This window comes from Podarcis pityusensis (genome assembly GCF_964106645.2).
Source record: "Podarcis pityusensis genome assembly, chromosome: 13".
Lineage (NCBI taxonomy): Eukaryota > Metazoa > Chordata > Lepidosauria > Squamata > Lacertidae > Podarcis > Podarcis pityusensis.
Window position 1 is genome coordinate 54351911 of NC_138038.1, and position 25207 is coordinate 54377117.

Genomic DNA, 25207 nt, shown 5'->3' on the forward strand with positions numbered 1-25207 from the left:
TCTTTTGCCCTACTTAGGCAGCAGAAAACCGTTCGCTCCCCCCACTTTGCAAACGCAAATAGCCCAGCAGACTTTATTTTAAACCATCTTCCGTTTATTCCGACTTAAATCTCTTTTTTTAATATTATTATATGGAAGTCTTGATTTCCTTTTTCCCCTGCAATCCAGGGCATGTCTGAGCCCTTTGCTGGGGGGGGGGTCTTCCCCACACTCCCCCCCCCCCAGGCAAAAGCCCCAGCAGCAGCCCCTTTGCATCCCCACCATAAAACTGTACAGTGAAAAATAAAAAGTCCTTTACAGTAAAAATTATTCAAGGCGATCAAGAGAAGGCTAGGCAGCAGCGACTCTGGCAGGCAGCAGCTGGGGGGGGCAAGGAAGAGGAGAAATGGCCCCCCTGGTGCCCCCCCACCCCAAAAAAACCAGCACCCCCGAGGCCCGTTGCTTGTTAGTTCCTACGCGGAAAGAGGGTCAGTATCCTGCCCATTGCAAGGGGGGGGGGAAGGAACGGACCCCCCGGCAGAAATTTCCGGGGGGGGGGGCATGGAAGGAAAAAGGGGGTTAAAAGGTAGAGTCCCCCCGCCCAATAATCATTATTATAGGATGCTAAATCTGGAAGTTAGTGTGGAAAATTAGGAAGGTCAGCAGTCCCAAGAGGAGGGGTTTTTTAATTTGGGGGGGCAAAGAGAACAAGAAGCCCCCCCAATTCCTTGGCACACAATGGGGAGAAAAGTGCAAAATCGCAAGAGGGAGGAGGTGGGGGGCGCTGCAATGTGGGGGGTCTACACCCAAAGGACCCCCCCCAACCCACCCTGGGAGTTTGTAGGGTGCTGGGGGGGGGGAGGTTTGGCATGCTTTGCAAGGGGGGGGCTCCCCATCTATGTGTTAAATTTATATACTGTCCATCATGAGCTCCTCGCCGCCCCCCAAAGGATACAGGACTTTCTGGCCCCCTCCCCACAAAAAAAATACTGTGTTTAATTGGGACCCCCCCCCTGCACCAAGTTTGGGGAGGGGGAGGCTCTGCTTTGGCCGCTATGGGGTCTCTCCCCCCCCACAGGAAAAAGGGGGCTTTTGCTCAGGGAGATGTGTGCCCCCCACCCTGCAAAGGAACCAGGCAGGAGACACCTGCCGCCTCCCTCTTGGCTATTGCATCCTGTCCCCCCCCAAAAAAAGACGCCCAAAGGGGTCTTGGACCGACCCCCCCACCCCACTCCTGCCCTATGCCCCCCCAATGCTGCAAAGACCCCCAGACTCCCTGAAAAGTTAACATATGTAGTGGAAGCTCAGTGGTCAAAAGCAAGAGGGACGAAGTGGGGGGTTCAGCCGCCCCCCCACTTCCGGCTTCCCTTTGGGGTGGGGTGCCTGACCCGGGGGTGCCCCTCTTGCGCCCCCCATGCCCAGCAGGGCGCTAGACTGGGAGGGGGCCCCTGGGGAGAAGGGCCTTTGTCTGGTCCCAATCGTGGTCCCCTTCGCCCCCCAAGTCTTGCGTGGGGTCCTGGGGAGCGGCGGAGGGGGGCGACTGCCCCATGCTCCCAAAGGAGCTCCCCCCCAGGGCGGCGCTGGGTGAGGGGCGCAGGAGGGGGGTGCGCTCCGAATCGCCCCCTTCCTCTCCTTCCTCCTCCTCCTCGTCCTCCTCCTCCTCTTCCCCATGGCCCCCCTGCCCCCCCGCCTCTTCCTCGTCCTGGGGGGCGCGGAGACCCTCTTCGCCCTCCGAGTCCGAGTCGTCCGGGCAGCGCAGCACCCTCTGCTTGCAGACGGGGCAGGTCTTCTTGGTTTGCGTCAGCCAGGGGTCCACACACTTGCAGTGGTAGGCTGGGAAGAGAGAAGAGATTGAGGGGTCCGCCGGATGGGACACTCCGAAGGTCATCCAGACCAACCCGCAGGCAACGCAAAGGGTGCAAAACTCAAGGATTCCCTATAAGATGGCCAGCCAAACTCAAGAATCCCCAGAAGATGGCCGGCCAAACTCAAGAATCCCCAGAAGATGGCCGGCCAAACTCAAGAATCCCCAGAAGATGGCCGGCCAAACTCAAGAATCCCCAGAAGATGGCCGGCCAAACTCAAGAATCCCCAGAAGATGGCCGGCCAAACTCAAGAATCCCCAGAAGATGGCCGGCCAAACTCAAGAATCCCCAGAAGATGGCCGGCCAAACTCAAGAATCCCCAGAAGATGGCCAGCCAAACTCAAGAATCCCCATAAGATGGCCAGCCAAACTCAAGAATCCCCAGAACATGGCCGGCCAAACTCAAGAATCCCCAGAAGATGGCCGGCCAAACTCAAGAATCCCCAGAAGATGGCCGGCCAAAAGCCTCCAAGGAAGGAGAATCCTCCGCCCTCCAGGGTCACAGGAGTTGTAGACTTGGGAGGGACCCCCAAAGGTCATCCAGCCCAACCCTGATTCCAGTTAAAGGATCCCAGGGGTGAACGGTCGCCGTCCCGTTTGCAAACTATCCTTCTCAAAATCGTGGCGCCCAGAACGGGACGCATCCTGGCAAGGGAGCCCTTTGGAGTCGCTGGGTTCTCCTTACCGTGAGAGCAGGGCAGGATTCGCAGCCGCTCCCCGTCTTCATACTCCTCCAGGCAGATGGCGCAGACGTCGTACTCGTCCCCTGCGGGAAGGAGGCGGGGAGAGACATCATCAGGAGGGGATCCCGTCATCCTCAAATAAACATGGGGTTGTGGAGTTGCAAGGGACCCCAAGAGGTCATCCAGACCAACCCCAGGAAATGCTGAAGAAATCCGTGACAGGCGGCCAACTGACCGACAAAGGAGCCTGCCCCCCTCCTCCCTGACCACTGGCCGGCCATAAAAGCAAACAGCCTCTCTTATCCATCTCCACGTGCTCAGAAACACCCAAGTCAGGATCTGTTATCTGGGTGCAGGCAAGGCTATTCTGCATGCGAAGGATTCGAACCCGCTCCCTCCGTCCGGGAGTCCGGCTCAGGCTGCTGCCCCCCCTTCAGTCAAGACGCCAGCCCTCAATTCTCAGGATGCTATTATTCATCGTTAATTGTCGTCTCGCTTATTAATCATTAGCTGCAGGGGTTGGTCACCAATCATCATGTGTTGTTATTTATCGCTGCTGTAATTATTAACGTCTGCTGCTGTTATTTATTACTACTATTATTACCCGTTATAATTATTAATTGCTTGCCATCCACCGTTAAGGTCCCGGGGTGGGTGACCTCCATTGAAAGGCAAAGCTAGAAGCACAGAAATAAGGCAATTGCTGCACTGCTGGGGGGCTCGGCTGGATGACCGCTGGGGGTCCCATCCATAATTCTATAGGTGAAGGAAGCACAGAAGAGGCAGGAGGCTCCCAGCACCGTCTGTGTGGGGCAGCAAAGGGTGGAGTGGGGGGTCAGAAAAAGGTGGGGGGTTTATTAACCTCAAAAGGAAGTACTGAATTTCCACATGCCGGGGATTCTGGAGCTGCAATTCCTGCATTGCCAGGCGGGTTGGGATGGATGACCTTTGGGGGTTCCTTCCTATTCCACCACAGATTCCTTGCGCATTGCAGGCGGGTTGGGATGGATGACCTTTGGGGGTGCCTCCCTATTCCGCCACGGATTCCTTGCGCGTTGCAGGCGGGTTGGGATGGATGACCTTTGGGGGTCCCTTCCTATTCCACCACGGATTCCTTGCGCGTTGCAGGCGGGTTGGGATGGATGACCTTTGGGGGTCCCTTCCTACTCCACCATGGATTCCTTGCGGGTTGGGATGGATGACCTTTGGGGATCCCTTCCTATTCCGCCACGGATTCCTTGCGAGTTGCAGGCGGGTTGGGATGGATGATCTTTGGGGGTCCCTTCCTACTCCACCATGGATTCCTTGCAGCTTGCTCTGGGGCGGGTGGGGGGCTCCTCTATCCCCCCCCCCCCAAGTTGTGCATGGGCCTCTCTCTCTTTCCCCTGCAACAACCCTGTGAAAACAGGAAGCAGCCTCCCTCGCAGCAGCAGCGTCAGGGAAGGGAAGCGGTCAGAGCCCGGCTGCCGCTGCTCAGCTGAAGCCTGCAAAACTCTCTGCCGGGCCTTATAAGGCAAACGGCAGCCGGTCGGCCGCCAGCCTCTCCCTCCCGCTCTGACTCAACCTTGGCCAAAGCCAGGCGGGAGACTGAGGAGAGGAAAGGGGCGGGGAAGCCGCAAGAGGCCTGCCGGATCAGGGCCCCGGCCTCGCTAGCATCCCGTTCTCACAGGCGCCGACCGCAAAGGCGGGATTCGAACGCAGGACCGGCGCGGAAGCACGGCTTGCTTCTCACAATCGCCTCCAATAGCTTGATTTTCCTTCCGTGAATTTGCCCCCAAAGGTCATCCAGCCCAACCCCGGCTCCTGCAATGCAGGAATCCCAGCCGCAAAATCCCTGGGATTGGTCTAGATGACCCCCGGGGTCCCTTCCGACTCGACGGTTCTAAGATTCTCTCACCCAACCTCTGCTTAGAAAGGAAGGAGAATGAGGGAGACTGTCCTTCTCTGGAGCCGACTGGGACCTTGCAAGCAGCTAGTCCCTAATGAGGACAGAAGCGCAGAAGGGCAGAGCTAAGCCAGGGGCCCTCAGGGGTCATCCAGCCCAACCCCCCGCAATACAAAGGGGGAAGTCATCCCCATTTGGGCACAAGTCTCTACAGTCGCCCCCTTCCCGGGGTTCATGTCGGGGGCTCCCTGGCTGCCCGGACGCCTGGGTTCCTCTCCTGACCATTTCCTTGCAAGTGCCAGAAGAGCGTGATTCGCACCCCTGCCCCTGCGTCCAAAAGGAGGCTGAGGCTGAAAACCCCGCGCCCCCCAGGCCACGCGGGACGGCTCGGCGTAGGAAGCCAAGAAGCAGCCTCCTACCCACTCAGCAACGCTGCCAATGGCCGGCAGCCGCTCTCCGGGGTCCACACACACACACATTTGTGTGTTCAAAATGCTGGAGGAGTCAAACATTCTCCCCGTCAAAATTAATTGCTGCTTTTCTGCTGTGGAGGAAATTGCTGCCTGAAAGGCAAGATGTTAAGGAGGAGAATCGGCTCGGACGGCTGCACTGCCCGGAGTTGGGCTGGATGACCCCTGGGGTTCCCCTTCCAGTCCTTAGGATTCTGGGCTGGAAAGGAGGTGAAAAGGCAAAGGCCTTCCTTTCCCCTTTCACAAGAAAGGCAGAGAGAGAGAACGGAAAAAACCCCAAGGTGTGGGTTGCAGCGCAGTCAAGGCTGTTGCAGCGCGGCCGCTCCCCCCCCCCCCCGCCCCTTTGGCCCTGAAAGGGGAAGGAAGATACAGATCTTTGGCGGGAAGAGGGGGGAGAGGAGGGGTGGCAGGGCGCCCTCTGGAGGGGAAAGGGGGCACTGCAGGGGGACACACACACACACAAAAACAGACACACAAAAACACAGACACACAGACACACACACACACACACAAACTCAGACACAAAGATACACACACACACAAAAAAAACCAGACACAAAGACACACACACACAAAAAAAACCAGACACAAAGACACACACACACACAAAAAAACAAAATATCTGAAGAAGTGTGCTTGCACACGAAAGCTCATACCAAGAACTAACTTAGTTGGTCTTAAAGGTGCTACTGGAAGGATTTTTTTTATTTTGACTATGGCAGACCAACACGGCTACCTATCTGTAACAAAAAACAAAGACACACACACACAAACACAGACACAAAGATACACACACACACACACACAAAAACACAGACACAAAGACACACACATACAAAAAAACAAAGACACACACACACACAAACTCAGACACAAAGATACACACACACAAAGACACACAGACACAGACACAAAGACACACACACATTCCTGTGGACAAATCCCTGCTCCTCCTAGTCCAGGGGTCAGCAAACTTTTTCAGCAGGGGGCCGGTCCACCGTCCCTCAGACCTTGTGGGGGGCCGGACTAGATTTTGGAAAAAAATAACGAACCAATTCCTATGCCCCACAAATTACCCAGAGGTGCATTTTAAATAAAAGGGCACATTCTACTCATGTAAAAACACGCTGATTCTCGGACCGTCCGCGGGCCGGACTTAGAAGGCGATTGGGCCGGATCCGGCCCCAGGGACTTAGGTTGCCTACCCATGTCCTAGACCAGGCATGGCCCTCCACCTGTTTGGGGACTACAACTCCCATCATCCCTAGCATACAGTGGTCAGAGATGATGGGAATTGTAGTCCCAAAACAGCTGGAGGGCCAAGGTTGGCCATGCCTGTGACCTAGACTTTTCCAAGCCCCTTTCCCCCCACATATCCCTTTCTCCTGCTCCTTCCTCCATCCAGCTGGGTCAGCGCCTCCCCGATCGCCTGAGATCCGAGGCAAGGCGGCGACAGGATTCGAACACAAGACCAGCCCTCTCCCCTCTGCTTCCAGCAATTCAGAAGTGTTTGCTGCTGTGGCAGAGAGTAGCCACATGGCCAGTGACCACCGATAGCCTTTTCATGCATTGACCCAATCCTCTTTCAAAGCCATTCAGTTCAGTGGCCCCTCCTGTGGCAGGGAGTTCCGCAGGTGAACTGGAAAACGAATTTCGCTGCTGCTTCTGGGTGTGCAGAGGTGCCATTGCCAGAGTCTGCTCCCCGCTGCCTGCGGACACCTGCCCTCTCCCTCTATCACCCCGGCTGTGATTCGATTCTTGCATTGCAGGGGGTTGGGATAGATGACCCCCCGGTGTCCCTTCCAACTCTTTGTATGCCGATCAGGAAGTTTTGCACTACGCCTCCCGCCAGCTGGCCCCAGCTTGGGGGGAAAAGGCTGCTACTCCAGGAAACTTCCTTGGCCGGATCCGTCCAGCAGCCCCCTCCCAGGCCGCAGCCCACCCTCCCCCAGGGAACCCCCCAATTTACCTTTCTTGTACTTGTGGACGGGGACTTTCTTCAGCTGCTCCTTCGAGAGCCGGTTCCTCCGCATCCTCTTCCGGTGCTGGATGCAGCGCACAATCTGCTCCGCAGGGAGAAATGGGATTTGTGATCGGCTCTTCTTGCATGGCACGGGGTTGGGCTGGATGACCTCAAGGGGGACCTCTCCCATTCTACGATTCTGTGCTTCAAAGAGTCCTTAGCAGGGGGTTACTGCTATTGCACACCCCTCATTTTAGGCACAAAACTCCTTTTTTTATCCCAATACATTCGTGGAAAAGAATCTCTAGAATCACAGAATCGTGGAGTCTGAAGGGGACCCCCAGTGGTCATCCAGCCCAACCCGCTGCACGCAATGCAGGAATCTCAGCACAAGCATCCAAGGCAGACGGACATCTAACCTCTGCTTAAAAACCTCCAAGGAAGGAGAGTTCACAACTCCACTGCTGAACAGCTCTGACTGTCAGAAAAGCTTTTCCGACAGTTTAATCAGAATTTCCTTTCTGGGCACTCGAAACCACGGGTTCGAGTCCTACCCACCGGAGCAGGAGAAAACAAGCTTGCTCCCTCTTCCATGTCACTGAGATCTTGGAAGGTGGCTACCCTATAGTCTCCTCGTTTCCAGGCTGAACATCCCCGGCTCCTTCAACCGTTCCTCATCAGGCTCATTTCCCAGACCTCTGACAATCTCTCAGCCCACCTTCCGGCTTGCCAATCTCCTTCCCAAACTGGGGTGCCCAGAACTCCAGCCCTCAAGCCGGGGGGCTGACCAAAAGAAAAAAAGACAGTCACGGAACCAAGAAATTGCACAAAAAATGAAATGCCGTGAAAATCCCTGAAACGAGAAGGAATCGACTAGAAATATTATTGTATGGAAATAAACTAAATAATAAGAATCATAGAATCCTAGAGTTGGAAGAGACCACAAGGGCCATCGAGTCCAACCCCCTGCCAAGCAGGAAACCCCATCAGAGCACTCCTGACATATGGTTGTCAAGCCTATGCTTAAAGACCTCCAAAGAAGGAGACTCCACCACACTCCTTGGCAGCAAATTCCACTGTCGAACAGCTCTTACTGTCAGGAAGTTCTTCCTAATGTTTAGGTGGACTCTTCTTTCTTGTAGTTTGGATCCATTGCTCCGTGTCCGCTTCTCTGGAGCAGCAGAAAACAACCTTTCTCCCTCCTCTATGTGACATCCTTTTATATATTTGAACCTGGCTATCATATCACCCCTTAACCTCCTCTTCTCCAGGCTAAACATGCCCAGCTCCCTTAGCCGTTCCTCATAAGGCATCGTTTCCAGGCCTTTGACCATTTTGGTTGCCCTCCTCTGGACACGTTCCAGTTTGTCAGTGTCCTTCTTGAACTGTGGTGCCCAGAACTGGACACAGTACTCCAGGTGAGGTCTGACCAGAGCAGAATACAGTGGCACTATTACTTCCCTTGATCTAGATGCTATACTCCTATTGATGCAGCCCAGAATTGCATTGGCTTTTTTAGCTGCCGCGTCACACTGTTGGCTCATGTCAAGTTTGTGGTCAACCAAGACTCCTAGATCCTTTTCACATGTACTGCTCTCAAGCCAGGTGTCCCCCATCTTGTATTTGTGCCTCTCATTTTTTTTGCCCAAGTGCAATACTTTACATTTCTCCCTGTTAAAATTCATCTTGTTTGTTTTGGCCCAGTTCTCTAATCTGTCAAGGTCGTTTTGAAGTGTGATCCTGTCCTCTGGGGTGTTAGCCACCCCTCCCAGTTTGGTGTCATCTGCAAATTTGATCAGGATGCCCTTGAGTCCATCATCCAAGTCGTTGATAAAGATGTTGAATAAGACCGGGCCCAAGACAGAACCCTGTGGCACCCCACTAGTCACTCTTCTCCAGGATGAAGAGGAACCATTGATGAGCACCCTTTGGGCTCGGTCAGTCAGCCAGTTACAAATCCACTGAGTGGTAGCATAGTCATAGAATCAAAAAGTTTAAGGAAGAAATTAAACAAATCCTTAATGGGATGCCGGCTAAAACCTCGTCTCGCTGAACTATTCAGTTTCCTCAGAAGGAATTAGAAAAATCATAAAGCTTAAATGACCAAATGTCCACCCCCCCCCCTTTCCTCGCACAGTCACTCACCAAAATGGTGCACATCACGACCATGACAATTCCCACGACCCCCGTGAAAGGGATCAAGTAATAGCCCAGGGGGAAGATGTATTCCGGGATCAGGATCACTTGGCCTCTGCGGAGAAAAGAGAGCGGATTCAGAAACCTCAAAGATCTCAGCCTTGGCTCAGAATCTGGGGTGCAAAATAATAATAATAATAATATTATTAATATTAATATTGGCAGCAGCAGGAGGCCCCATTAGCTAAAGTGGTGCTTCAGGTTAAGAACAGACCTGAACGAATTAAGTACTTAACCTGAGGTACCACTGTAATAATAATAATAATAATAATAATAATAATTTATTTATATCCCACCCTCCCCAGCCGAAGCCAGGCTCAGAGCGGCTAACAACAGTAAAAATAACACGGTTTACATAAAATCGCAATCAATTCATTGAAATACATTCGAAAATCAATTCATTCTGAAATCAATTCAGAGTCAATAAGAAGGGGAAATACCATCAGACATCCATTTCACCCCCTTGGGCAAGGAAGGTGCGGAAGATAAAATTGAATTTTTTCCCCTTTTTCCTTTCTTTCTTTCTTTTTAAAATATATTTTATTTTTTACCAACCACCAAAACACACACAGTGAACGCCCCCCCCCGGCATTTGATACATTGGGTATACAATATTCAATAATATAGAATATTCAATAATATACATATTCAATAATATTCCATAATAACGTATTCACATCAACCATATGTATGCTTCTATATTCCTTAACACTCCTCCCTCCACAAGGTTTATTTCACTTTTAACATCTTAATTGCCCCAAATTAAATATGCAGAAAAAGCTATAAAATAAACTGTGCGATAAAATCAAGATATTAGAAAAAAGTACAACGAGAATGATTGGACGTTCTAGAAGACTTAATTGGTCAAGATTATGAGAATACAACCGATATTCTTTTATTTTAATGTTAATTCTTCTTGGCTTTTTACTTTTATTCTTGTTATTCCCTTTTCATTTTCGTGTGAAATTTTCTTGTAACTATTTGTAATGCATTTTTATGATAGTATTTTAAATCAATAAAGATATATTCAAAAAAATAAATAAATAAAGGGAAACTTGGCCCTTTTTAAAATGGTTTTAAAATGCCACCTGCTGGACAGTTTGCAGTTAGGAAGAAGGTAAAAAGCATAAGGAGAATCTGCAGGATCAGGCCCACCTAGTCCAGCCTCCTGTTCCCACAGGGGCCAACCAGGGGCCCCTAAAGCAGGCATGGTCAAACTCGGCCCTCCAGATGTTTATGGGACTACAACTCCCATCATCCCTGACCGCTGGTCCAGTTAGCTAGGAATGATGGGATCTGTAGTCCCAAAACAGCTGGAGGGCTGAGTTTGGGGGTGCCTGCCCTAAAGGGAAGACCCAAAGCAGGATTCGAACACAAGACCAACATTTTTCAGCAACTGGAATTTGGAAGCATCTGGCTGGGAGGGCAAAATGCAGCCACCCAGGGCTAGTAGCCATCGCTTGCCCTCCGCCGTGAATTTTTCTAATCCTCTTTTAAAGCCATCCAGGTAATAATGATAATAATAATAATAACAATAATAATAATAATAATAATTTATTATTTATACCCCACCCAGACAAACGGTTAGAGTATATTGAATTGGCTAGATTAACAGAGGCAATTAGAGACCACTAATTGCAATTAGCGCAATTAGAGTTTCAAAAAGCATGGGGGAAATGCAGAGAATACTTCACAAAACCTAAAATACCCTAAAATACACCCTAAAATACACACCTGGATTAATGTCTGCAGGAGACTTTGTGGATATTTAAGTTATAATTAGAAAAATCTTAATAATTATTCATAAAGAAAACAGCTTATAAGAAGTAAATAAGGAGACCAGATACAGGATAAAGGAAGCCTTTAATTTGGTTGTTTGCTTATTGTATGTTATGTTCACGTTTAATGAGGGTGGATTTCTGTATTGGGGGGGGTGGGGGGTTATGTTATGTTGTAAATAAAACTTCCAATAAATTTTTAAAAAAATTATACCCCGGCCATCTGGCTGAGTTTCCCCAGCCACTGCTTGGTGGCCCATGACTGGACCCAGTGGCAGGGAGTTCCACAGATTAACTGCACGAAGAAAGAGTTGATCTTACCTGTCCTGAATCTCCCCAAAATTCCTGAGATGTCCACAACTTCTGCTGATGACTATAAATAAAATTCCCATCATGTCTGTCCTTTTCTCCAAACTAAAAGCCTCAAGCCCAGGGGAGTCTTTCCAGCCCCTCGATACTTTTGGGGGTCCTTTTCTGAACCTCTCTGCGGATGATACCCAGCTCTACCTCTCTTTCAGATCGGAACCAGTGAAGGTCCTGTGTGAGTGTCTGGAGGCAGATGGAGGATGGATGGTGGTTAATGGATTGAGGTTGAATCCTGACAAGATAGAAGTACTGTTTTTGGGGGACAGGAGGCGGGCAGGTGTGGAGGATTCCCTGGTCCTGAATGGGGTAACTGTGCCCCTGAAGGACCAGGTGCGCAGCCTGGGAGTCATTTTGGACTCACCGCTGTCCATGGAGGCACAGGTCAGTTCTGTGTCCAGGGCAGCTGTCTACCAGCTCCATCTGGTGCACAGGATGAAACCCTCCCTGCCCACAGACTGTCTCGCCAGAGTGGTGCATGCTCTGGTTATCTCTCACTTGGACTACTGCAATGCGCTCTACGTGGGGCTACCTTTGAAGGTGACCTGGAAACTACAACTAATCCAGAATGCGGCAGCTAGACTGGGGACTGGGAGACCACATCACACCGGTCCTGAAAGGCCTACACTGGCTCCCAGTACGTTTCCGAGCACAATTCAAAGTGTTGGTGCTGACCATGAAAGCCCTAAACGGCCTCAAAGGCCCAGTAGACCTGAAGGAGCATCTCCACCCCGGACACCGGGGTCCCTCTCCCAAGGGCCTTCTGGCAGTTCCCTCCCTGCGAGAAGTGAAGTTACAGGGAACCAGGCGGAGGGCCTTCTCGGTGGTGGCGCCTGCCCTGTGGAACGCCCTCCCTTCAGATGTCAAAGAGAACAAGAACTACCAGGCTTTTAAAAGACATCTGAAGGCAGCCCTGTTCAGGGAAGCTTTTAATGTTTGATGCATTACGGTATTTTGAGGGACGCGGGTGGCGCTGGGGGTTAAACCACAGAGCCTAGGACTTGCCGATCAGAAGGTCGGTGGTTCGAATCCCCGTGACGGGGTGAGCTCCCGTTGCTCGGTCCCAGCTCCTGCCAACCTAGCAGTTCGAAAGCACGTCAAAGTGCAAGTAGATAAATAGGTACCACTCCGGCAGGAAGGTGAACAGCGTTTCCGTGCACTGCTCTGGTTCGCCAGAAGCGGCTTAGTCCTGCTGGCCACATGACCCGGAAGCTGTACGCCGGCTCCCTCGGCCAATAAAGCGAGATGAGCGCCACAACCCCAGAGTCATGCGACTGGACCAAACGGTCAGGGGTCCCTTTACCTTTTTATTATGGTATTTTAATATTTTCTTGGAATCTGCCCAGAGTGGCTGGGGAAGCTCAGCCAGATGGGCTGGGTATAAATAATATTTTTATTATTATTATTATTATTATTATTATTATTATTATTATTATTAGACACAGCAGCCCAAACGCAGTCGCACAGCAAACTGGTCAACGTGATCCATTTACCGTATTTACTGAAATGTAACACACACCTTTTGGGGCTGAGTTATGTAGTGAATATTAGGGTGCACAATAAGATTTGAGCGCACGTTTACATTCACCAGCAAACACTTTTGGGGGTTCAAAAAATAAAATACTTTTGGAGGAAAAATCTTTCTAACAGCAGTTTTCTATTTAAGTTACATTATAGTTCAAGGGCTATTGATGAGGAAATAAGGATTTGAGTTCTTCACGTGTGCTAAAACTCAGTCTAAACTTAAAAAAAAAAAATAGTTTAACCACATCAGTTAACAAACATGTGCTATATTATTATTGTTTTAGTTAAATAATTTTTTTAAATTGCCATTAAGGAAATGATTATTTTTATCCTTCCAATAAAGAACAGCAGAAAAGTTGTCCAAACATAGTTAACTTACTAAGCCTCACCATAATTTCATAATTCTCTGTCTATGTATTTCCAATAGTATAACCAAATCAGTCATTTTTTATATAACTGTAAAAACGACTCTGAAAATTCATTATTCCAAAAATGAAACCTTGACCTGGTTTGTAAACATTAAGATTATACCAGCAAGAATGAGTCTTCCTGTTAAAAATAAAAATAAAAATTAAATCAAGTCGTACTGACTAGTGATTGAAATCGTGATTGAAATCGGTTTGATTTAAATCAAATCCACCCTGCTTTTTGGGGTTCAAGGTTTTGAAAACCGAGTCGCGCATTCGATTCGAGGGTGTGTTCGATTTGTGCAAATACTGTATACGGGGTTATAGACGTATTTTCATCCCTGGTGTCTTTCAGAGTCGCGGTTTTTAAACTTCCCTTTCCCTTCTGTCCCTTTTCCTGCACTGATACCCGAATTGGTGTTGCATCGCAACACTGAAAAAGGTACTATGATGCATATATGGTGGAAGTGTTTAAACATCAATTTTGGGAAACAATATACAATGAAATGAGAAAAATGTTCAGATATTCATTTAGGAAAACACCAGAAGGTTTTCTATTGGGAATAGTACCAGGAAGTCTAAAGACATTATATTTATACGCAACAGTAGCCACAAGGCTACTGATTGCGAAAAATTGGAAAAGTGGTATTATACCGATAAAAACAGAGTGGCTTGCCAAATTATTGGAGTATTACAATATATCCAAAATAATGGGAGAAATTGGAAGGATCTCAAAAAAGAAGATAGACAAGGTGTTTAAAGGATACTTGCAAAACCATATTGAAAAATCAGAACTCCTATTAGAATAAACAAGTTCCGTTATAAATAGTGAAATACTAAATAAGATGGATAACAATGTGTAACAGAAAAAGAAGCAGAAAATTGGTTTAAAAGTGTGTGAAAGAAAGTAATAGAAGTGGAAAGGAATTGCAATTGAGTAGATAAAGGAAGTATCTGTGGGATTGAGTGTGGGTATGTATGAATATTTTTAAGGATTGTATAAAATGTATGTTTGTATATTCGTAATATGTTTGTATTAATGTTGAATTATTTAAAAATAAAATATTTTGGGGGGGGGATTGCCCGGCCGCAATCTTCGCATTTCACCGCGATCCCCGTGTTGCAGGAGGGGGTTGAGATGGATGACCTTTGGGGTTCCCTTGCAACTCCACAATCCTTTGACCACAAGCGCTAAACTGGGGGGCAGTGGGGGCGCTTAGGGAGCAGTTCAGGCACCCTCTTTGCCCCCCCTGCCCAGTGCCGGGAATTTCGGTGCGCCGATAAATGAGGTCCCCCCGCCCCACAGCCGCTGCCCCATAGCTCCTACCCTTTCTCGTAGGTGAAGGAGTCGCGAAGGAGTCTAGCGGCCGTCTCCCCGATGAAGACGGAGGGGATGGTGACCAGCTTGCGTAGTTCCTCTGGGGGGCGGAAGACAAAGGGGGGAGTCAGCCGGGAGCCCCTGGAAAAGGGGTGCCGGAAAAGGGGGTGCGTTATCTGCCCCCCAAAAAGAGCTCACCGCTGTCCCAGACCATGTTGAGCAGTTTGTCCGAACCCACGTTGTGGACGATGGCGGCCAGGAAGCCGGCCTTCTGGGCGTGGAATACCTGCGGGAGGAAGAGGAGGACGTCAAAGTCTGAAAAGCGCTCTGCGCATGCTCAGAAGGTGCCGTTTTCCCAGCCGGCCCACAACACACGTCCCGGGGAAGGGGCAAAGAGGGGCAGAGAAACGGCCTTGCGGGAGCAGAAGAGGCAGAGCTCATCGCCAGGAGGGTCTGGCGGATCGGGCCAAAAGGGGCCCGTCTATTCCAGGGGCCCAAAGAGCCCTCCAAACCAAGGGATCGAGGGAACATCAGGGTCCAGCCTCCTGTTCTCACGGGGCCAACGAGGCGCCCAGGATAGGAAACCCAGCGGGCTTTGTCCAGGATTCGAACACAAGACCAAATCCCCCCCCCCTGCGGTTTTCGGCGAGCACATAGTCAAAAGCACTGGCTGCCTCTGTGCGGCCGTCCTGATTCACCTCCACAAAAATGCCCAGTCCTCTTTGCAATTATTATTATTATTATTATTATTATTATTATTATTATTATTATTATTTTATTTATACCCCGCCCCTCTGGCTGGGGTTCCCCAGCCACTCTGGACGGCTTCCAACAGAATATTAAAAATACAATCAAAAATCAAAAACTTCCCTAAACAGGGCTGCCTTCAGATGTCCTCTAAAAGTCAGATCGTTTTTTATTTCAATAATAATAATAATAATAATAATTTTATTATTTATACCCCGCCCCTCTGGCTGGGTTTCCCCAGCCACTCTGGGCGGCTTCCAACAGAACACTAAAAACAGAATAAAACATCAAACATAAAAAACTTCCCTAAATAGGGCTGCCTTCAGATGTCCTCTAACAGTCAGATCGTTGTTTATTTCAATAATAATAATAATATTAATAACTTTATGATTTCTACCCCGCCCAAAGAAGACACTAAAAACAGAATTAAAACATTAAAACCTTCCCTAAGCAGGGGAAACCGTGGAGGAAAAGGCTATTTGGACAAGGTTGGTCCCCTCTTGTGGCAGGGAGTTCCACTGTCTAACTGCGCGAGAAAGGGCTTCTATCGGCCCCGAATCTTCCGGCGTTAAAGATGCCGCCCTGGAGCAAAAAGGGGGCTCATCCTGAACCCCCCTTGGTCACCTTGAGGTCAAAGCTGCAGTCGTTCCTCCGGATGAGGGCGATGAAGACGGTGCCGTTGGAGAGAACCGGGGCGTCTTCGATGGCCTGGCAGGCGTTGGCCGGCTTGGCTTCCACCAGAAAGCCCTGGAAATGAGATATATGGGGGGGGGGAGAAGGGTCAGCCTGGTGCCCCCCCTGACCGCAAGGACCGGGCACAAGTTCTGCCCCAGAGCGTCAGGGACAAAGGCGCCAGAGTCTGGCAGGATCCGACCAGAATTACAGCCCCTTCCCCTGCTGTCTTATTTAATCATTTCACAAAAGGCATCTCTCTATTTACTTAACCACCCCAATAATAATAATAATAATAATAATAATAATAATAATAATACAATTAACGGCTCCTCAAAAATTCGGTTATTTAATTATTTCCTTAACATTTTTTATTTTATTTTTTTGCACCCCATTTTTTTTTTTTTAAAGTTTATTCATTTAACGGCTCCTCCAAATTCGGTTATTTAATTATTTCCTTAACTTTTTTTTTTTTTTTTTTTTTTTTGCACCCCGTTTAAAAAAAAGTTTATTCATTTAACGGCTCCTGCAAATCCGGTTATTCCTGCTGTCTTATTTAATCATTTCACAAAAGGCACCTCTCTATTTACTTAACCACCCCATTAAATAATAATAATAATAATAATTAATAATAATAATAATATATTTAACTGCTCCTCAAAAATTCGATTTAATTCTTTCCTTAACATTTTTTTCCCCACCCCCTTTTTTTAAAAAAAAGGTTATTCATTTAACAGCTCCTCCAAATTCGGTTATTTCATTATTTCCTTAACCTTTTTTTTTTTTTGCACTAAATTATTACTAATGTTGCAATACATACATGAAATCTTTACATATCGATACATATACATTATATTTGTAAATTTTCACGTTCCGTTATGTACCGACGTTTATCCATTTCTTATTTCTTCCCCGTGCCTGACTTCCTTGTTATTATTTTGTCACTTTATTACTGAGATTGTCGTTTTGTATCTTAATAATTAAACATTCGATCTTATGTATCTGCTTAGCTTAACTTTGTGAAATCAGTCTAGACATATCAATAAATTCTCGTTCTGAGCATCTTTTGGGCATGTATCCTTCTACACATTTCAATCCCTGTTGGAGATTTCGATTAGATCGCATTGCCGTCATTTTTGCTAATCATTTCAAAAAATTTATATTGCCAATCTTTCAATGTTGGTACTTCTTCTGACTTCCTTAACATTTTTATCTGTCACTTGATTACCCCACCAAAAAACCCTCAAAATATTATTTTAAAAAACAATTAAACTATAGGTAAAAGACCCCAAACGTTCAAAACAGCTGTGAAATTAAAACTAGCTATGAACTAAGAAACGCAGCGGCGTTCTGAGACCCCTGGGTATAGGGCAGTATATTAATCCTAATAATAATAATAATAATAATAATAATAATAATAACTTGTTTTTATTATTGCTTGTTAGCCGCCCTGAGCCTGGCTTTAGCTGGGGAGGGCAGGGTATAAATAAAAATTATTATTATTATTATTATTAATAGAAGAAGAAATCTGGGAAGAGTCTCCTGAAAACGTTTCGGGGCTGTCATGAGGCAGGGAGTTCCACAGGACCGCGCAGAAAATATTGATTTCTGGCGGGTTGTGCGGCACCCGTTTTTCGGGTAGACTCACCACGAGCCCCTCGTGCGGCAGGGGCTCCCCAAAGAGGGCGGGCAGGTCGTTGAACTCCATGCTGGAATTGTGATCCGACATCTGTTTTTCGGGGAGACGGAAAGAGAAAAAGAGTTGGGTAAGTCTGGGGAAACGCAATTTTGGAGAATTTGGAGCGGGACCCCCCTAGGGCTTTCCATGGGGAAGGGGAGACTCACCGCGTGAATGTAGCCCTGGGCAGCCGGCAGCTCCAGGAGAAGGAAAACCGGTAGGACCAGGAATGCCGCCGGGAGCGGGTTCTGTGTTCGAATCATGGTGCCTGGCAGGCAGGCGGGCAGACCAGCGACTCCTAGGGCAAACAGAAGCAGCATCGCAGGAGAGTCAAGGGAAGGAGCAGGGAAAGTTTAAAAGAACTTTTGTGAGAAAACCAGAAGCGTTTTTTATTAGGAATTCTGGGTCCGGATATCCCAAAGGCTGTTTTTACGTACGCTGACATAATAAGCGGAAGTAGATAAAAGGACTTTACAAGAACAGAATGGCGGACAAAGATGATGGGCTATGGCGAAAACGACCGGGAAGATCAGAGATCAAATGGATAATAAATTAGATAAAGAATGGGGGGAATTTGTAAGTTACCTAAAAGAACACTGCGAACAATTAAAAACATGGGCAGGATTCTAAAAAATAGGGTCCAGGGATTCAGAGAATCCTATGTGTGTATGATGATGACTTATTTGGGACGCTACTTGTTAAACCTAAAAATGAATTTTAAGAATTTTCTTTTTTAAAAAAGGAAGGAGCAGGCCCAGGCAGCCTCTGACCATGTCCAGAGTGCCTGCCACCCCCCACCATCTGGAAGAGGATGTGGAGAACAGGCTGGATCAGGATTTGAACTCCCAGGTCCTAGTCTGACACTCCAACCCAGTGTTTCCCAAAGTTGGGTCTGTTTTTGGACGACAACTACCATCCTCCCCTAGCTGGCAGGACCAGCTGTGAGGGATGATGGGAACTGTAGTCCAAAAACAGCCAGAGACCCAAAGTTTGGGAAACTCTGCTCTGACCACTGCACCACATTGCCTTCCTAGAGTTCTCCTGCTATGGGGCAGCACTATCAATTAAGGATCTGAAATGGGGGCCTGGGGAGCTGAGCCTGCAAGGTGAGCGAGGCTGAGAGGCAGGGACTTGGCCCCCAAAGTCACCCTCAGGGAGCTTCAGGGCCAAATGGGGGCAGATTTGAACCCCGCTCTCTCAGGTCCCAGCCTGGCTCTCGAACCACTAGGCGGCACTGCCTTGGTGGGTTAGAGAGGAGGGTCTGGTAGCTGGAGGGGCTGCAGCGCTGTGGGGAGACCATGAGCAGGTCCTGGATCTGGAATAGGCGTCGGATCAGCGTCCCAACCTCAATGTTCCCCTTCTGTAAAATGGGAACAACCAGCCCGAGGCTACAGGATTCTTGCAGGGGAGGAGAACCATTCGATTTGGAAGAACTCTCTGGTGGAGAGAGCCGTTCCGATGGTCAAAAGAACCCTCTCCAAAGATGGCAGACTCTCCTTCCTTGGAGGTTTCCAAGCAGAGCTAGTTGACATTCCTGCCTCACAGGGGGTTGGGCTAGATGACCGCCAGGGGTCCCTGACAACTCTTCCATCCTATGATCTTGGAACCTTCCTTGGAGGTTTTTAAGCAGAGGTTGGGTGGCCATCTTTCTGGGATCCTTTAGTTCAGGGGTCAGCAAACTTTTTCAGCAGGGGGCCGGTCCACCCAGTTTGTCCCCCCACCCCACAGAGCAAAGTCCGTGTGGCCACTTCTGGGAGCCAAACCCCCCAAGGCCAAAGGAATCAGGATTGGAGGTCACAGGGAAGAGGCAGCAAGCTTGGCACCCACTGCTGGTCCGGAGGGCAGGACCCGAACCCAGGACTTCAAATGGAAAGAGAGGAGATTTCAGCTAAGTCACGTGGCTGGCACAACAACAACGACTCCCCAAGGGTAAGAGCTCCCTCGGAAGGTGCCGGGCTCTCCTTCCTCGCAGGGGAGCCTTTGTCGCCGCTCCTGCATGCCAGGGGGTTGGGCTGGATGACCCCTGGGGGTCCCTTTCCGCTCTACGGTTCTCTGAACCCCGTGCCCTCGGGAAGGAACCTGCCCAATACGTCCCTCTTCACCAGGGGTCAGCAAACTTTTTCAGCAGGGGGCCGGTCCACTGTCCCTCAGACCTTGTGGGGGCCGGACTATTTTTGGGGGGGAAATGAACGAATTCCTATGCCCCACAACTAATCCAGAGATGTATGTTTAGGGAAGCTGTTAATGTTTGATGTATTACTGTATTTTAATATTTGGTTGGAAGCCGCCTAGGGGAGACGGGTGGGGTATAAATAATAAATTATTATTATTATTATTATTATTATTATTATTATTATTATTATTTTAAATAAAAGGAAACAATTTATTCATGTAAAAACACGGTGATTCCTGGACCGTCCGAGGGCCAGATTTAGAAGGCGATTGGGCAGGATCCGGCCCCCGGGCCTCAGTTTGCCTGACCATGCTTTAGTTATATTTCCTGCCTACAGACCAGGGAGAAGAGTCGGTGGAAGAAGATTGGAAAAAATTTAAAGTATATTTACAAAAATATAGTAAAATTAATGAATGTTAGAAGGATGTTGGAATGAAGTTACATGGTTTTAGCAGAAATGTTATTAAGAACTAAGTAAAAATGGGTTGTTAATGGGTCAAAGGGTAAAATTTAAGGTCAGATCGGGTTAAGGTAATTTATAGAACAAAAATTGAGAAAGATGGAAAGGATTTGTTGAAACAGCTAAATTGAATTAGAATACAAAAAAGGGAGGTGTGAGGAGGTCGATGAAACAAGTAAATGAAAGATAAGGATATGGAAATACTGGATGTGTTTTTTAAAGGTTTTTGTTTTTAAATGTTTTTGTTTTTGTTCCCTCATTGTTGTGCTGTATTGTTTTTTATTTTTTTGCTTTTATTGTTTTTTGATGTATTGTATTGTAACTTTTTAATCTCTCTTTTTTTCTTTCTTTCTGTAATTGTTAAACTTTTAATAAATATCATTTAAATATATATATATATATTTCCTGCCTACAATTCTACATTTCATTTGAAGTTTCCCAGCCAGGAGGGCGTGGCAAGGGAAACCCCCTCCCCAACTGAGCAGCCCGGCTGCAGAGACCCTCAAAAGGTGCCCATTCTTCCACCTGGTGCCGAAAGGGAAGCCGCGGCGAAGGGAGATAGGAAGCCAGAGGGTTTTACGCTGGAGAAAAGGCGTCTGGTGCCAGGATGATGCCATCTGACAGGAGGGCAAGCAGCCTCCCAACATGCAGGAGAACAGTCTCTCCTCTCGATGGGAGAGCCTCCGTTGGGAATCCCTTAGCTGCCATTTCTGCGTTCGTTGCCGGGGGTTGGGATGGATGACCGCTGGGGGTCCCTCGCAACCCGACAATTTTGCCTTGTGACGGGCGTTCAGTCGGCCAAACCCCGCAAGGGCAAAGGAGTCGGGATTGGAGGTCACGGGGAAGAGAGAGCAAACTTGGCACCCACTGCTGGTCTGGAGGGCAGGACCCGAACCCAGAGCTTCAAATGGAAAGAGAGGAGATTCCAACTAAGTCACGTGGGGAGCACAACAACAACAACAACGACTCCCCAAGGGTAAGAGCTCCCTTGAAAGGTGCTGGGCTCTCCTTCGTCGCAGGGGGGCCTTCGTCGCCGCTCCTGCATGCCAGGGGGTTGGGATGGATGACCCCTGGGGGTCCCGTTCCGCGCTATGGTTCTCTGAACCCTGTGCCCTTGGGAAGGAACCTGCCCAATACGTCCCTCTCCACCAGGGGTCAGCAAACTTTTTCAGCCGGGGGCCAGTCCGCTGTCCCTGAGACCTTGTGGGGGGCCGGAATATATTTTGGAAAATAATAATAATAATGAACAAATTCCTATGCCCCACAAATGACCCAGAGATACATTTTAAATAAAAGGACACATTCTACTCTTGTTAAAACACGCTGATTCCCGGACCATCCGCAAGCCGGATTTAGAAGGCGATTGGGCCGGATTTGGCCCCCGGTCCTTAGTTTGCCTACCCCTGCTCTTCACCCAAAGTTCACCTTCTCACCACACAGCAAAGTCCTTGAGAGGCAGCGTGGAGCAGTGGTGAGGGTGCCGGACTAGGACCCAGGAGAGACCCGGGTTCAAATCTCACTCCCTGGCCGCCTTGAGGATATAAATGCAGCTAAATAACGATCACTGTGGGAGCCCAAATGCTGAAACTCCTTCCTGGGAAAAATCTGGCATGCGGCGCATGATTCCTGGAAGGATTTCAGAATGCGCAGCGCAAGGAACGTGCGGGGAAAACGGCTTTTGCCAGCGAGGAAACTCAGCCTACCTAGGAAGCCCAGCTCCCATTAACCTCGACATCCCAGCTCCTCAAGCGGCGCCAAGACACCTCTTCTCTGCCGCCATGTTTCCTTTGCGCACTGCGCATCGGTGCGCCTGGGGCGATAAGGGAGGGCAGTGCATGCAGCAGCCGGGAGGCGCCACCCTCGAGGCGCACCCTGCTTCCCCGAGGCGCAACGCTGCCTTTTCTCCCTTGCTTCGGGGTCTGTCCTCCATGCGCAATGCGCAACTCTCCCCGCCCACCCTCAAAAGCCACCTTTGGCGCAACCCAAAAGTCTCCATGCGCTGCCACAACGGTCGAGTCGGGGAGATTGGAGGCGCGGTGGTGCATTTACACCCGCACCCATTCAGCATGGTGCCAGACCTGGCCACAGCGAGGAACGCCTTAGTTGCGCAAAGCCTGGACTACTGCAATGCGCCGCTCCTGGGGCTGCCTCTGAAAAGTGCTTGGAAACCTCAGCTGACCCAAGTTGCTGCAGGCAGACTGCTGACTGGGGCTGGCTATAGGGCACAGATGCCACCCCCTTGCCAGAAGAGAGCTGCTGGCTGCTGTTCTGTTTCTGGACAGAATCATCGTTCGAAGGGACCCTCAGGGTCATCCAGACCAACCCCGTGCCAAACCGGAATCTTTCACCCCTATAAAGCTTGACACGGCTTAGGTCCAGGTTGTCTGAAAGGCCATATTCCCTCCTTGGGTTTGGATACTTTTGGGCTGGAGGTCCTGCCTCCCTCGAAGACCCGGTTGGTTGGTGGGGTGGGGGGCACAAGGCAGGGCCTTCTCGGTGGTGGCTCCCCCAGAGAACTTTGGAACTCCCTGCCTAGAGAAGCCAGACCGGCTCCCTCCTGGCTGTCCTTCCGCCGGCAGGGGAAGAACCAGAAAACTGATTCTCCAAAGAGAAACCTAGGTTCTTGTAGAATTACGAGCACAGAAAGGGACACCTGTGGGTCATCCAGCCCAGCCCCAACCCCTGCCATGCAGAAATTGCGGCCAAGGAATTTCTGATTAAGAAACTTCCACAGAAGGAGATTCTGCCATCAAGAAGACTTTGGGGAGCCGACTGCTTTCAGGAAAGGCCAATAACATAACAATAGCCTGTCTGTTCTTAGCAGATCTAGTGTATATTCATGTATAATTCTTCTTTAATGATTGCTTCCCCTCCGATGTTTTCAGCTGTTTCTGTTTTAGCTGCAAGGTTCCCTGAGTCAGGGAGAAAATAAATCCAATAATAAGGAACGTGCCATTTTTGGCCATGAGATTTATCGTCCTCATCATTCATTTCATTTCAATACTGTTTTATATCTCACCTCAAAGCCGTTTACGACACATCAAGGAGAACAAACCGGAATAAAACCAATTGAAGTTTCCAGAAAAAAATATTTTGGATCCTGCTCGAAGGGACATTTTGCTTTCCCCGTATTTAGTTACCGACTTTTTATAGAGCTGCCCCATAGCAGGAGGAATCTAGGAAGGCAGTGGGGTGTAGTGGTTAGAGTGTCGGGCTGGGACCTGGGAGATCTGGGTTCGAATCCCTGCTCCGTCGGGTGACCTTGGAGTCAGCCTCTTGGCCTCCCTCACAAGGTCTTTGTAGGGACGACCTGGGGAAGGGGCCGGACCCCTGAGAGTATATTTTAAAGAGCAAAGCAGTTTGCAACACATTAAGACATCAAATTAAACGCTGCACAATTAAATCGGTTCAAGCTGCAAGAAATATATTTCCTGCTCAAAGCCACATTTTGCTTTCCCCAGCATCCACAGATCTCCATGTGTTCGCCATTGGACCCCTGCCAGTTGCAAAACGCGCCCGGCTAGTTTCTAACACAGCGTTTGCCGCAACGGAATGCCTCTTTGCCGCGGGGTTGGACTAGATGACCCTCGGGTCCCTTCCAGGACCCTACGATCTCAACTCCATTGCTTGCTCTCACAACAATTCCCTTGTCCCAGTTTGCAAGGAGGAGAAAGGCACAGGGCGGAAATGGACTTGCTATTAACTCTGGACTAAGGCGGAGCTTTTTGATCTGGGGTCGCCAACCTGGTGCCCAGAAATCTCCACATTGACACAACCGGAGCCAAACCAGTAGCAAAATGTGGCTGGGTGGTTTCGAACCCAGTTTTATCCACCCTGAACCTTCCAGCATTGGATGGAGTGTTACAGGAGAGGAAGAAAATCTTTCCTCTGCCCCTTCCTCCCTCTCTAGGGCTTGGATTGCAGAGAACCAAAACAAACACATTATTTTCCTGTCTCTTTCCTGCTGTTGAATTGCAAACGGCTCGGGGCAGAGACCTACCCGACTTTGCCAAACTCCAAACACAGAGACAGAGAGGTGGAGTTGGCAGGGTCAGGCCCCGGGCTCACCCAACCGGGGGTCGTCGCAGGGCAGCGGGTTGGACTGGATAACCACTGGGGGGGTCCCTTTTGACTCCACAACCCCATAACCCGCAGTTGAGATTCCGGCATTGCAGAGGGTTGGAGTAGATGACCGCTGGGGTCCCTTCCAACGCTGTGATCCTGACCGTCCGGCTGCACAGAAGCGCCCAAAGTTGGAGCACAAGATTTGGGGCACCGGGGACAAGAAAGAGGCTCTGGCCAAGATAGCCTTGATCTCCGGCCCCTGAGGTTCTGCCAAGGTGCAAATGCCCCCCATTTATGCCCTGGACTTGTCAGGTTGGGGGGTACACCCTCACGGGGGCAGGGCACCCCAAATCTGGAGGAGGAGGGAGCAATGCCAAACGAGGGGAGCAAAATATTCACCCCAGATCCTGCCCAGTTTCCCCTTTTTGGGGGGAGGGAGATCCCAAGCTGCCCCCCAACTCTGCCCGCCACACCCACCATCAAAGGAGACTCCTCCCTGCCCCCTGCGCCCTCCCAGCGCCAGGAAAAGCGCCCTAGGGCGCCCCCACCCAGCCCAAAGGGGTGCCCCCCAACCCTGGACCGTGGGGCGCAGGGCGCACCCCTAGAAACAGGGCGCTCCCCCACCCCCACCAGGAAGGGCGCCCCAGGGTGCCAAGGGGGCGCCCCCACCCACCCACGGCCGCTCCACCCCAACCCTCGACCCTGGGGGCGCAGACGCGACCCTCCCCCCTGCCTTGGGGACCCAGGAGTCCGGGCAGGAGGCGCCTGCCCCTCGCCCACCTCCTTGCAGGGGACCCAGGCGTCCGGGAGAGGAGGGAGGGGGAGGCTCCTCCCCCGCAGGTCACTGACCTTCCCCGGGTGGCGGGGCTCCTGGGGGGTCGCGCGCCGGGTGGTCTCCCCTGGGCTGCCTTCTGTTTACAAGCCCCTCCGCCGCAACATGGCTGGGAGATCTCGCGAGAGGAGGGCGGGGGGGGAGGGAGG

The 25207-nt window shown here is 49.8% G+C and overlaps 2 protein-coding genes across 2 annotated transcripts in view; one reads left to right on the forward strand and one right to left on the reverse strand.

Moving 5' to 3' along the window:
- The window catches only part of CHRNE (cholinergic receptor nicotinic epsilon subunit), a 143923-nt gene that overhangs the window by 64885 nt on the left and 53831 nt on the right, over positions 1-25207 (forward strand). The window lies entirely within an intron of this gene.
- RNF167 (ring finger protein 167) lies at positions 73-25207 on the reverse strand. The gene is made up of 10 exons (XM_080979865.1): positions 25076-25207; positions 17696-17826; positions 17499-17579; positions 15803-15925; positions 14630-14717; positions 14441-14531; positions 8991-9096; positions 6852-6945; positions 2530-2610; positions 73-1812 (listed from the first exon to the last, which is right to left on the reverse strand). The coding sequence occupies exons 2-10, from the start codon at positions 17789-17791 to the stop codon at positions 1409-1411; spliced, it is 1164 nt and encodes a 387-aa protein (XP_080835991.1). The 5' UTR covers positions 17792-17826; positions 25076-25207; the 3' UTR covers positions 73-1408.